General features: G+C 41.9%; 1 protein-coding gene across 1 annotated transcript in view; it reads left to right on the forward strand.

Moving 5' to 3' along the window:
• LOC308365957 (E3 ubiquitin-protein ligase TRIM35-like) overlaps positions 1-7,387 on the forward strand; it is a gene marked incomplete at both ends in the record, with an annotated part of 28,237 nt that extends 20,850 nt beyond the window's left edge. Inside the window, one exon of the mRNA XM_080839592.1 lies at positions 6,846-7,387. Within this exon, the coding sequence (XP_080695718.1) occupies positions 6,846-7,387 (542 nt within the window). The remainder of the gene's footprint in view (positions 1-6,845) is intronic.
• Positions 7,388-13,427: the final 6,040 nt, after the last annotated feature.

Consider the following 13,427-nt stretch of genomic DNA (forward strand, 5'->3'; position numbering starts at 1 on the left):
CTGGTCCGGGAACGGAGGGCCCTGTAGCGCCTCCCAGAGGGGAGAAGGGAAAACAGTCTGTGGCTGGGGTGTGAGCTGTACTTGACAATGCTGCCTTCCTCCGCAGACATCACTTGCTCTTGACAGCCTCAATGGTGGGGAGTGAGGAACCAGTGATGCGTTGGGCAGTTTTCACCACCCTCTGCAGTCTTTTTCGGTCGGCAACAGAGCAGCTGCTACACCATACAGAGATGCAGTTTGTAAGGATGCTCTCGATGGTACAGCGGTAGAAATTCTCCAGAATCTGAAAAGACCTTCTTCAGTCTTCTCAGGGAAAAGAGCCACTGGTGTGCCTTCTTTACTAGGGATGAGGTGTTGAGGGTCCAAGAGAGGTGTCAGAGATGTGGAGACCCAGGAACTTGAAGCTGGCGACACGCTCAACCTCTGCCCCGTTGATGTGGATGGGGGTGTGTATGCTCTCTTTCTTGCTGAAGCCCACAATTAGCTCTTTGGTCTTCATGGTGCCAAGAGGTTGTCGGCGCACCCAACATCAGGTGTTGGACCGCTTCTCTGTAGGCCGACTCATCGTTGGTGCTGATGAGGCCAATAACCGTTGTATCGTCTGCAAACTTGACAATGGTATTAGAACCATGTACAGATGTGCAGTCGTAGGTGAAGAGGGAGTAGAGGAGAGGATTGAGCACACAGCCCTGTGGCACGCCGGTGTTCAGGATGAGGGTTGAGGATGTGTAGTTCTCTACCCTTACAGACTAGGGTCTGTTGGATAGGAAGTCCAGTATCCAGTAACAGAGGGAAGTGTTGATACCCAGGTGACTGAGTTTCGTGATCGGTTTGGAGGGGATGACTGACAACTGTGTTGAAAGCTGAACTGAAGTCTATGAACAGCATCCTCACAACGCTGTTGATATTGTCCAGGTGAGAAAGGGCGGAGTGTAATGCCGTGGAGATGGCATCCTTCGTACTACTATTCTTGCGGTAGGCGAATTGGAAGGGGTCCAGTGTGGGTGGTAAGCAGGTTTTGAGGTGAGCCAGGACCATCCTCTCGAAGCACTTCATGATGGTGGGGGTCAGTGCAACAGGGCGGAACTCGTTTAGGCTTACTCTCGGGTGACGTCTCAAAGTGCCTTTTAAGGGGCCGCCTCTGATCGCACACACACACACACACACACACACACACACACACACACACACACACACACAAACACAGACACACACACACACACACACACACACACACACACACACACACACACTCACTCACCAGAATCAGAATCAGAATCAGAATCAGAAACAGAATTGTTTTCATTGCCAAGTAAATTTACGCCTCGTAGGAATTGCTTTGTGATATTGGTGCGCACAATTAACACAAAAACTAAAATAAGTACTACAGAATATAAGAAAAACAATATATACAGTATATTAAAAATATAAAGAGTAAAAAATGTTTAAAGATATTTACAGAATATAAAATCAAGGAGCTGTGCAGTATATGCAGGAATATGCAAAACAAGAGTGCAATGTGTAAGAGTAGGTTCCTGAGGAGTCCAGGTGCTGGAGGATGAAGTGAAACCATATTAACTGCATTGTCTACAGACCTGTTAGCTCTGTAGGCAGACTGCAGGGGGTACAGGATTGGGTCAGTAATGGCTTTGAGGTGGAACAGCACAAGGCGCTTAAATGACATCATCACCACAGAGGTCAGGGCGACGGGTCTGTAATCATTGAGTCCAGTGATCTTTGTTTTTTTGGGGACGGGGATGATGGTGGAGGTCTTGAAGCAGGCTGGTACGTGGCATATCTCCAGTAAGGTATTAATAGACCCTTTTATGACCTACGTCATAAACGTTAAGCGCAAACATTCTGGAGGCAAAAAAGCGGAAATTTTAGCCATAGTTAGTGACAGTGCAAGAGGATTTTGGAGAGATAAAGCTAAGCATTTCTTCGTCTCGGTTTCTTCGTTAAAAAAATGCCATCTTGTTGTGTTGTGGGATGCCAAAACAGGTCAACTAAAAAAAAAAGGTCTCAATTTCTACCGCATTCCTTCGGGGAAAAGACTGTTTAATGCAAACAGGCGTAGATTCTGGCTTCAAGCTATAAAACGAGTGGACTGGACTGAAGACATCATTAAAAATGCACGCATATGTGGGTCACATTTTATATCCGGTAAGTGAATTTTGTTTATGTTAGCTGACTTGAAATTGTGTTAGTTAAATCTGAGATAACTTAGTTGGCCAAAACAGCTCCCTAGATAGCTAATGTTATCCATATCTAACTTTAGCCTTGCAATTTTAGGTTAACTTAATGTTAACGATATCTAACCATTAACGTTAGCTAACCGTTAATGTTAGCTAGTTCATAGTACATTCATGTATTCATTTCATACAATTATACAATGCATACAATGATCGTGGGTTGAGTCTGTGCTTAATTTACTCGTAGGAGAAGCCTCAATTAACTACGAAAGCCCCGACATTGTCCCTTCGCCAGAGACCTGAAGCTAAATTGGAGAGGTAAGGCGTGTTTGCTCTTGATAAGTTAGCAGCCAACAGTGCCTGCAACCTAGAGCAGGTGATGTTAACTTATGGCATCAAAGCTAGCTATCCAAGGTAACATCGCCTGCTCTGTATTGCAAGCTTTGAGAGAAATGGCAGTCAGTAGTTACCTCTATTATGTGCAATCTAATCTTACAGATTTTCAAAGGAATAAACTGCTATCTGAGAGATCTGTTAAATCACCTTCCCTATTGACTACTGATCTTTGCCCTGGTGAGAACACACTTTTCAATTCAATCAAACATGTAAAATGTACTTGTGCTACTCATTATTTGTGTTTTACATGTGTTGTCAGTAAAACTTATAATTCCTGTCTTCACATTAATGTCTTACAGTTGAAGATGAGCCCCATTGGAAGAGGATGCCATGTGCCCAAAGAAAGATTATGAAAATCTGAGGCACATGTATGAACAGATTCAGGTTGAATATGTGAGCCTGCACCAAGAGTTTGGTGAAATCCAAAATGAAAACAAGAAGCTAATAGAAGAGCTTCAGAACAACAAGTATTCTTACCACTCAATCAGAAATAACAGTGTACAGTTTCTTTTCTCACAGGAATAACTACTATAATCTTTGACTGGTTATTGAAAAAACTAAAAGGCAATGTAGAAAAGTTTACTGAAATACGTACCCTGGGAGATCACCTACTGATTGTGCTTATGAAACTTAGATTGGGTCTCACTAACACTGACATAGCATTTAGGTTTAAAGTATCGAACAGCACAATATCATGCATTTTGAGAACCTGGTTACCTTCTATGGCTAAAGTGTTGAAACCACTTATAAAATGGCCAAGTCAGACTGCTGTTTTAAAGAACATGCCCAAAAGTGCACAGAGATTTTTATAGACAGACCTAGTAACTTGACTGCCCAGGCCCAGACATGGTCTACATATAAACACCACAATACAGTAAAGTATTTAGTTGGCATTACACCCGCCGGGGCCATATCCTTTCTATCCCCAGGTTCGGGTGGCCGGGTGTCAGACAAGCAGATTACCAATCAATGGGATTTTTAGATCTTTTGGAGCCTACAGATGACATTTTAGCTGATAGGGGCTTTTTAATTAGAGAAGAGCTTGCCGCGTATGGTGCCACCCTGCTTATTCCAAATTTCACCGAAGGAAAAGGACAACTACCAGCTAATGAGGTTGACACATCAAGACAACTTTCACTTGTAAGAATTCACATAGAAAGAGTTATTGGCCGGTGGAAGAATTTTAAAATCTTACAATCGGTCATTCCAGTGTCACAAGTTGACCTCCTAGATGATATAGTGAATGTGTGTGGTGCCCTCACAAATCTCTGCAAGTCTGTTGTATCCAAATGATATAAAATGAACTGTGTTTGCTGATAAATGTAATCCACAAATGATATTCAGACAAATAAATGACTATGTACTATACTTTCTTTATTAAATTAAAACTATTTGAACCTTGTCTTAAGCTCATGCTTTTTTACCTCTTTCACTGCTTTCTTTAAATTTGCACACAGCCGTAGTGGAAGTGGCTGTCACATTGGACACAGTGAATCATTTTACCATAGTCTGGCTTTTCACACTGTATGCAGGCTTGTGTTGTTTTACATGCTCCTGATGTACAAGATGCCCTCCCTGTCCTCCCCATCCTAACAGAGCTCAATCTTTAACAGCACTGCTGCAACAAGACCCTATAGCCTGCAATGTCAGATAAAAAAAATGGTATAAGACAAAAACGAGTATACTAAATGTGGCTATCATAACAAATATAAGTTGTATTGTAGCATAAATAAGAGTTACAACGCTTTTTTTTTGTTAGATGCCAAATAGCCTGGAAAATGTTTGAAACCTCAAGAATAGGTTTGGGCTTGGACGTACAGGAGACTTAAAAGAGTGTAAATATTAGCTCATTCGCTAACATTACAGTTAACCGTGGTTGCAATGGTTATGTAGTTCCTACACGTAAACCTTGACGATGAAACGTTTATGATAAGGTCGACTTACTCTGCCATGCATGTGCAATTTAACGTGAAGCGGTAGCGTTGGTGGGTTTGTTGGTAAAAACACATGGTTTATACATTATTGTCTTTGTTCCTTGTCATTGGCTTGGTAGCACCTCAGATTTTAGGACGCAGAAATCATCATTGAGGTCGCAGTACTTAATATCCTGGAGTGGACATGCCCGCAGACAACGTAGTTATAGGCATCGAGTGACTTGAATGATCGTAATGTATCTTTTGTGTAAACACTGGGTTTTTCTATTAAGTATGTATAAATATCTGTCCATTTTGATGGGTCAACTATCCAATCCGTGATCGAATATGGATCGGGAAGTTGGATTCCATAACTTAATGTCAATTTATTAACGTAACTTCCGAGATCATTAGGATAAAGCGAACGCTGGTATGAACTTAAGCCATTTCTTTTGCCCCCAGAATGCGTGCGCAACCTAGAACGCTGAGCATTGTTTACCAACGGCGAAAGGGTCTATAATGTCTGTGAACACCGGAGACATCTGATCAGCACATTGCTTCAGGATGGACGGAGAGACAGAGTCTGGCCCGGCTGCTTTGGGGGGTTCTGTCTCCTGAAGAGTCTGTTTATGTCCTTCTCCAGAATGGAGAGAGTCGTCACTGTGGTAGGGGAGGAGAAATGGGGGCATGAGGTGGGCAGCTGTGGAAAGGAGCAGGCCTTTGCTGTGGTAGGGAAGGAGGAATGGGGGCATGAGGTGGGCCGCTGTGGAAAGGAGCAGGCCTTTGCTGTGGTGGGGGAGGAGGGGGGGAGGGGGCATGAGGTGAGCAGCTGTGGAAAGGAGCAGGCCTTTGCTGTGGTGGGGGAGGTGCAGTTAATGGGCTAGAATTGGTGGGTGGTGATGTCACAGGGGATGGTGTCAGGACTGTCCCAGGACTGTTAGTGGAATGCTTTAGGCTTACAATTTGTAATCTTTCTGAGCCCTTTCCAGACAGAGTTAGAGTCACTGGCTGAGAACTGGTGTTGGAGTTTCTCAGAGTACATTCGTTTAGCTTCTCTAACCTCCTTGCTACACCTGTATTTTGACTCTATAAACCTGTCTCTGTCCCCACTCCTGAACACCTTCCTTCTCCAACCTTAACGTTCTGAGTTTTAGCTGTGAACCAGGGTTTGTCATTGTTATAACTCACCCTGGTGCGTGATGGAACACTGCTGTTCTCACAGAAGCTGACATGTCACAGCCTTTGTGTACTCATCCAGACTGTTGTAGCAGTCCTAAAACCTCCCAATCGGTACACTCCAAGCACGCCTGAACCTCCAGAGCTTCAGTGCTCCACTGCTTTGATGTCCTCACAACAGGTTTACAGGGCTTTAGTTTGAGGGCATCAGAGATGGACCATGATGTGGTCCGAGTCTCCCAGTGCAGCCTGGGGATCGGTGTGATAGGCTCTGCTTACTGTGATGTAACAGTGATCCAGAATGTTCTCCTCTCTGGTGGGGTATTTAACACATTGTCTGTATTTGGGGTGTTTGCAGGTGAGATTTCCTTTGTTAAAGTTGCAGAGGACAATAACTAAGGAGATCGGTTTTGTCCTCTCCACACACAGAATCTGGTCGGCAAGCATGGGCTGTCTCTCTAGTTGAAGTTCATGCACACACACACACACACACACACACACACACACACACACACACACACACACACACACACACACACACACACACACACACACACACACACACACACACACACACACACACACACACACACACTCACACACACGCCCAAACACATACACAAACACACACACAAAAACACAAGCACACACACACACACAAAGACACACATTTACACACACACAAACAAACACACAAACAAAAAACACACACACATAAACATAATTGTACACACACACATAGGCACACACACACACACACACACACACACACACACACACACACATAGGCACACACACACACACCACACACACACACACACACACACACACACAAAACTCAAAACACACACACACACATAGCGTCTCTGCTTCTTCTCTCATAAGGCTAGCAGGCACACAGGCACACACGCACACACGACAAATTCACACACACATACTATTAATCTTGTGAACCAATGCATATTAGGTTAAAAAATGTATGTGCCCCACTTCTGACATAAGCCACGCCCACTTCAGGCCTTCTATCTGAATCCAGACCCAAACTAAGATAATTTTTTTTACCAGATACAAATACATATACAGATAATGACCTCTAGTTTGATTATGTGTATGTGTCTTTTTTTGTGTGCTCTTTCCTCCTAAACCATTTGTGTCTCTCACTCTGCAGCTCCTGTGACTCTGGATCCCAACACTGCACACCCACGTCTCATCCTGTCTGAGGATCTGACCAGTGTGAGACTCAGTGATGAGAGACAGCAGCTTCCTGATAGCCCAGAGAGATTTGATAAGTGGGCCGACATCCTGGGCTCTGAAGGCTTTAACTCAGGGACTCACTGCTGGGATGTGGAGGTTGGAGAGAACACATTGTGGCAGGTGGGTGTGATGACAGAGTCTCTCCAGAGGAAGGGAGACTATACCTCCATGAGTGGACAGTGGTATCTGAGGTATAAAGATGGTAAATATAAAGCACGTTCTACACCACAGTCCACCACTCTTCTCACAGTGAAGCAGAAACTCCAGAGGATCAGAGTGCAGCTGGACTGGGATAGAGGAATGCTGTCATTCTCTGACCCTGATAATAACACACATCTACACACTCTCACACACACTTTTACTGAGAGAGTGTTTCCTTACTTTAATGGCGCTAAAATCTCTCCTCTGAGGATCTTACCAGTGAAGGCTTCAGTAACAGTAGAGCAGTCCATATAGAGCTGATGTCATTTCCCTTTGTCAGGTTAATGATGACTTGCTGCTACTAATATGTCCCCATTCATTTTGAATTCCTTGACGAAAACGTATTCAACATAATTTGCCTAAACATAACAATTATTTGCTCTTATTTTCCACACTTTGTGTAAAGTTGGTGAAATGGAGTCATGTTTTTAAGTTGTTTATCTGTTGAATAACTGAGGTCCATGAGACAGTGGATCAGAACAGTTTGAGCTTGATCGTTATTGTAGTACCGTCACTGTGGTCCTGACTGCCATACCACTGAACCATCCAGCACTGACAACGTGTAATAGATGAGATTTATATTCTCTTACAATTTATTTCATTAACATACAATTTTATTCGATTCAATCAGGGAGAATTGTGTGAGAAGGCTTTAGTCTAGCCTCTAGTCTAGCCCTCTGGATAAATTAAGTATCCACCTATATATCTGTCTGTCTATCTGTCTGTCTATCTATCTGTCTGTCTATCTGTCTGTCTATCTATCTGTCTGTCTATATATCTATCTATCTGTCTATCTGTCTGTCTGTCTGTCTGTCTGTCTGTCTGTCTGTCTGTCTGTCTGTCTGTCTGTCTGTCTGTCTGTCTGTCTGTCTGTCAATCTATCTATCTATCTATCTATCTATCTATCTATCTATCTGTCTATCTATCTATCTGTCTATCTGTCTGTCTGTCTGTCTGTCTGTCTGTCTGTCTGTCTGTCTGTCTGTCTGTCTGTCTGTCTGTCTATCTATCTGGGTACTTCTCCACCATATCCTGTTTAGTTCTGAATGCCAACAGTGCCCCCTACTGACAGGTATAGAGTAGTGCCTGCATGAATGACGTCAGAAATGAAAAGAGACTAACCTATTCAGTCAGAGGCGCTGAGAACTGAGGACACATAATTTAATGAAACAAAAAACACAAACTGTGTAACCAAACTTTATTTGTTGCCTGTAAACTCTTTCCTCTGAGGATGTTACCAGTGAGAGCTTCAGTGAAAGTAGAGCAGCACAGCAAGAGATAATGTCACTTCCTTTTGCCAGGTTAATAATTACTTGTTCATGGTGTTAAAATGTCTGCATGTATTATGATTTCTGAATGACCTGTTCTGTGGCTACTGCCTTGAGAATACCCATAGGTAGATAGAGAATCACATGATCTGAAGACAGCAAATATGGACAGAAATATGGTGATTATGATTATAAATTGAACGGAGAATCTGTAACCAATTTAAGCACATGGGTTGTGTTTTGTGTAGAGTTTAATTCATCATGATTTTATAAAGATAATAATATTTTACCTTATTTTCCAAACACTAACTGAAGTTGGTGAATTTATTAACAATTGTATTGTTTTGTCGCTGTTCAAAAATAAAATAAAATCGAATTGGCCCAAATTATCTATCGTTTTTATGTCATCTGCTTAGAGCTGTGGCTAATAGACACTGATGCTGAAAAATGGGATCCTGTGGCAAAACTCTTCAACACGATATCCTTTAATCTTCATCTAGCAGAACTCCACTGACCTCATCCAGTATAACCCCACTGTCTTCATCCAGCATAACCCCACTGACCTCATCTAGCAGAACTCCACTGACCTCATCCAGCATAACCACACTGACCTCATCCAGCATAACCCCACTGACCTCATCTAGCATAACCCCACTGACCTCATCCAGCATAACCCCACTGACCTAATTCAGCATAACCACACTGTCTCCATCCAGCATAACCCCACCATCAAATAGAAGCAACTTCCTGCAAACTGATGCTTTCCAAAGCTCCTGATCAGAAAATGGCGTCCTCAGGTAATCAATAGATGAGTTCTGAGTACTAAGTTCAGCCAGGTGTTTATTTGTTGTGGTTTCATCATGGAGAATTGAGCAAGAAAGGCTTTAATCTGTGTATTTATCCAGCACATCAGGTTTAGTGCTGAATGCCAACAGTACCCCTACTGGTAGGTGCAGTGTAGTGCCTGCAGGGATGACCTTGGAAATGACGGGATAAACAGACGCAGGACTGCTGAAAAACTGACGAGACGTGAAGCTATTAACTGAAAGCAGGGACGTGCAGTGAGGTTCGGAGCTGGTGAGGCACAGAAACCGGAAGTGATTACGTCATTTTGAGCTCTAGTTTAAACTATATATATAATGTATATATGTCTATGGTTTTAAAATTGTCATCTGATCAGAACTGAAAAAACGTTGTTTTATTGTCTAATACCATTATTTTCAAACGATTGTTTTTTTATTGTATTCTGATGAGTTATTAATAAGATATTAATAGTTGCAAGCTAGTGTATGTAGCCCTCCCACCAATGATATGGCTCATTTCATTTTGTCTGGAGAAAATATAACTACGGTGGTGGGATGCTAATTTAAATGACCATTTAACCAACTCGGACAGCTTCGAAAAAACAATTCCATATTTATTTACACAACATATTAACATGTAAACAGTTCAACACCGCATACATAGCACACAATACCAAAATGTTCTACTGGCCAGTATAATTTAAAGTTGGTGCACTTTCGTTGGAGCTCATAACCGTCAGTTTGAGGTGAAACAAAATTAATCCACTCACGATTATCAGTATAGATCAGTGGAAATCCGTTGTCCTCTTCTTGAGTGAATGCAGTCAGTGGCTAGTTTAGCTCAGGATTAGCACCTACCTAGTCTGCTCACAACTTCAAGGCAACTTTCCTGCATCAACAGCCTTTAGCTTCTTTAGGTTCGTGTTGCGCATGAATACGTAGTCCCGTTGGGAAACGTGAAATACTCCAATGCAAATGTGTAATACTACTGTGTTAACTTAAAATACTTAAACGTTCTTAGTTAATTCAACATGCCTCCAGTCCTAAAGGTGGGCCAACGTCTCTCCTTTTATTTTCTACCCATCTACAAAACAAAGTCAAAACCATCCCATTTGCTGCCAGCGCCACCTCTCTGATTGGCAGGAAGCCACACACAAAAATGAACATATTCAAAGGCATTCTTCTCACACTGAAAACATCATTTTAACAGCAATATTTTATCTGAAGGCATTTACTCCAACTTGAAACATTTAAACCTATCTGTCTCCTGAATTCAGGAGGGGCCTACACGGTAATAAACTAATTGCCGTCTTGGCTTAACTGTTTAATGTGAAATGTTTTTTTTTTTTTAAACTTAAATTCAATAGATAACATTGAAGAACTATGACCGTGTACAGGTTTTTTTGTTTCGGTGTAAGACATTTAGCGTAGGGCGATTGCAGGAAGATAGGTGCCAGTCTTCAGGGGGAGGGTCTCTGTATGCTGTGGTCAGTCAAAATTCATTCCCTTGATGTGTTCAATTCTGTAGACCTGTGGAAATATACAAAGCAAAATGCAAAGCATACTTGTTTTAAAAACTCGCTAACTAACACCATTCAAAGCAAGACCTGTTTAGTTGAAAGCCCACTCACCACGTCAAGGTACAGGTTATGAGTGGGGTGTTAGTGAGACAGGACAGAAAGACAAGGTTAATGAAAAAAAAAAAAACATAAAAAACATGCTTCCATAACAAACAAATCTGTGACGAAGACAAACACAGGGACAAACACAGGGACATACATAGATGCACACACACATTATTGTTATTATTACTATTATTATTATTGGCACAGACAGCCTACAACCTGAGCACACACGCAGACCACACTCTCTACAGGTAGATCAGGACAGGCATTTGTTATTTAGTTGGGTAGTGTACTTATGGAGATATCAGTCGTAAGTTTATTTATTTTTTATTTTAGTTCTGGTGAGTGAGGAACAGCTGCATGTCACACCCGAGATCTGTTATAGCACTCTTTCACAGTGCAACATACACTGCCTGCAACTTGCAACCTGCACACACACGTTTATTACTATTATTATTGTTATTATTACTATTATTATTATTGGCACAGACAGCCTACAACCTGAGCGCACACGCAGACCACACTCTCTACAGATAGATCAGGACAGGCATTTGTTATTTAGTTTGGTAGTGTACTTATGGAGATATCAGTCGTAAGTTTATTTATTTTTTATTTTAGTTCTGGTGAGTGAGGAACAGTTGCATGTCACACCCGAGATCTGTTATAGCACTCTTTCACAGTGCAACATACACTGCCTGCAACTTGCAACCTGCACACACACACATATGAAATATATATTTTTTGAATTACTATTATTATTGTTATTATTACTATTATTATTATTATTACGATGAGTATTATTGGCACAGACGACCTACAACCTGAGTAACAGAGGAGGGCAGATAATCTTTAATGATGACTTATCATTATTACTATTATTATTATTACGATGACTATTATTGGCACAGACGACCTACAACCCGAGCAAGAGGGCACTCAGACAACCTAAAATGACGACCTACAACCTGAGTAACAGAGGAGGGCAGTACAGTAACAGTAACCTTACATTAACCTACAATCACTCAACAAGGCACATCTAACCCCAGGTGTCCACTGACCAAACCTGTAAGAAAACCTGACACAAATATACACAAACATTTAAATGTATATGAAATCCATTCGTCCATCCTTCTTGATAAAAATCTCTGTGACTTTGTTGTAAAAGTCCTCCTTGTCTACTTTCAGTTTTAAAAGTCTCTCCGTCTCTATGGAAATTAATGCCAGGGATGAAAGTCGTCCTTGGTCAGTCCGATTCCGACTGTATGTTTTCAGTCTTTTCAAAGCAGAGAATGACCTTTCCACAGAAGCTGTTGTAGCTGGTATAGTGAGCACCAGCTGGAGTAACTTTGTCGCCTCAGGAACAGTCTGCATCAGATCCTTCTCTACCAAAAAGCTAAGAAGCTGTCCAGGTGTTTTACATTGATCCCTAACTACCTGTGAGTTGTACAGTCCTATTAGATCAACCTTAAGTCTAACAACGTCAAAGAACCTGCCATATTTTGACAAGCTCTCCAGCTTGGTGTCATCAAAATGATGTGACATTTCATAAAATTTTGAACAATCAACCAAACCAAGGAAAGCTAGCTCACCAAAATCATCAAACCTAGCTTTCAGTTGAACACTGATATTGTCCAGGATGCTATAAAACATTCGTTTCCTCTCATCTCTGACCGACATTTGCCTACGTTCACTATCTGTCATTCCAAGTGTGGCACATTTCTGCTCAAATCCCTCATAGAAACTGTCAAACTCCTGTGTCTGCCGTTCGATAAATAGACTTGTGTCGCTGATTCGTGCACAACAAAAACCAATATCCATTACTTTAGTTTGAAGCACTCTAAACAATGCATCTGTTTCGCTGAAAATGCCCTCATATGCCATAATTAAAAAGCATGTTGATGCTTTTGACAGCCAGCGCTCATATCCAGCGGCCATCATTAGGGTGTCATTGTCCCAACTATCTGGATTTTCGCTCATAATACGGAATACATCACGCAGATCAGATTGGTACATACTTATTGTCTGCACCAGTCTTGAATTTGAGCTCCATCTCGTGGGCGCTGCTCTAGGTAAACGTCGCTTCACAACTTCATCCAATAGGTGGGTGCGCTTCGTGGATTTACTGAAAAATGATGCTAGTCCCTCAACTGTTTTAAAAAAAACTCTAGATTCAGGCATGCATTTTGCTGAATGCAAGAGCACCAGGTTCAATTTGTGTGCGTAACAGTGAGTGAACATGGCCTCAGGCACCTTTTCTTTAATCCTGGCCTGCACCCCATTAAGCTCTGAAGCCATCACAGCTGCTCCGTCATAGGTCTGAGCCACCAGCTTTTCGACGCACTTACATTTCTCCAAAACACCCAAGACATACTCAGCTATAGCAGGGGCTCGTCTGTCATCACTCACATCATCAAATCCCCAAAACGCCTCCCTCACTTCACTTTTAGCCACATAACGCAAAATGACAGATATCTGGGCTTTGTTTGTTACATCCGTTGTCTCGTCTACTTCTACTGCAACAAATGAGGCTGCATTAATCTCATTTTGTATATCATTTCTAATCACCTCACCGACTGCTTCAATTAAATCGTTCTGTATT

Source organism: Sprattus sprattus (assembly GCF_963457725.1).
Source record: "Sprattus sprattus genome assembly, chromosome: 5".
Classification (NCBI taxonomy): Eukaryota; Metazoa; Chordata; class Actinopteri; order Clupeiformes; family Clupeidae; genus Sprattus; species Sprattus sprattus.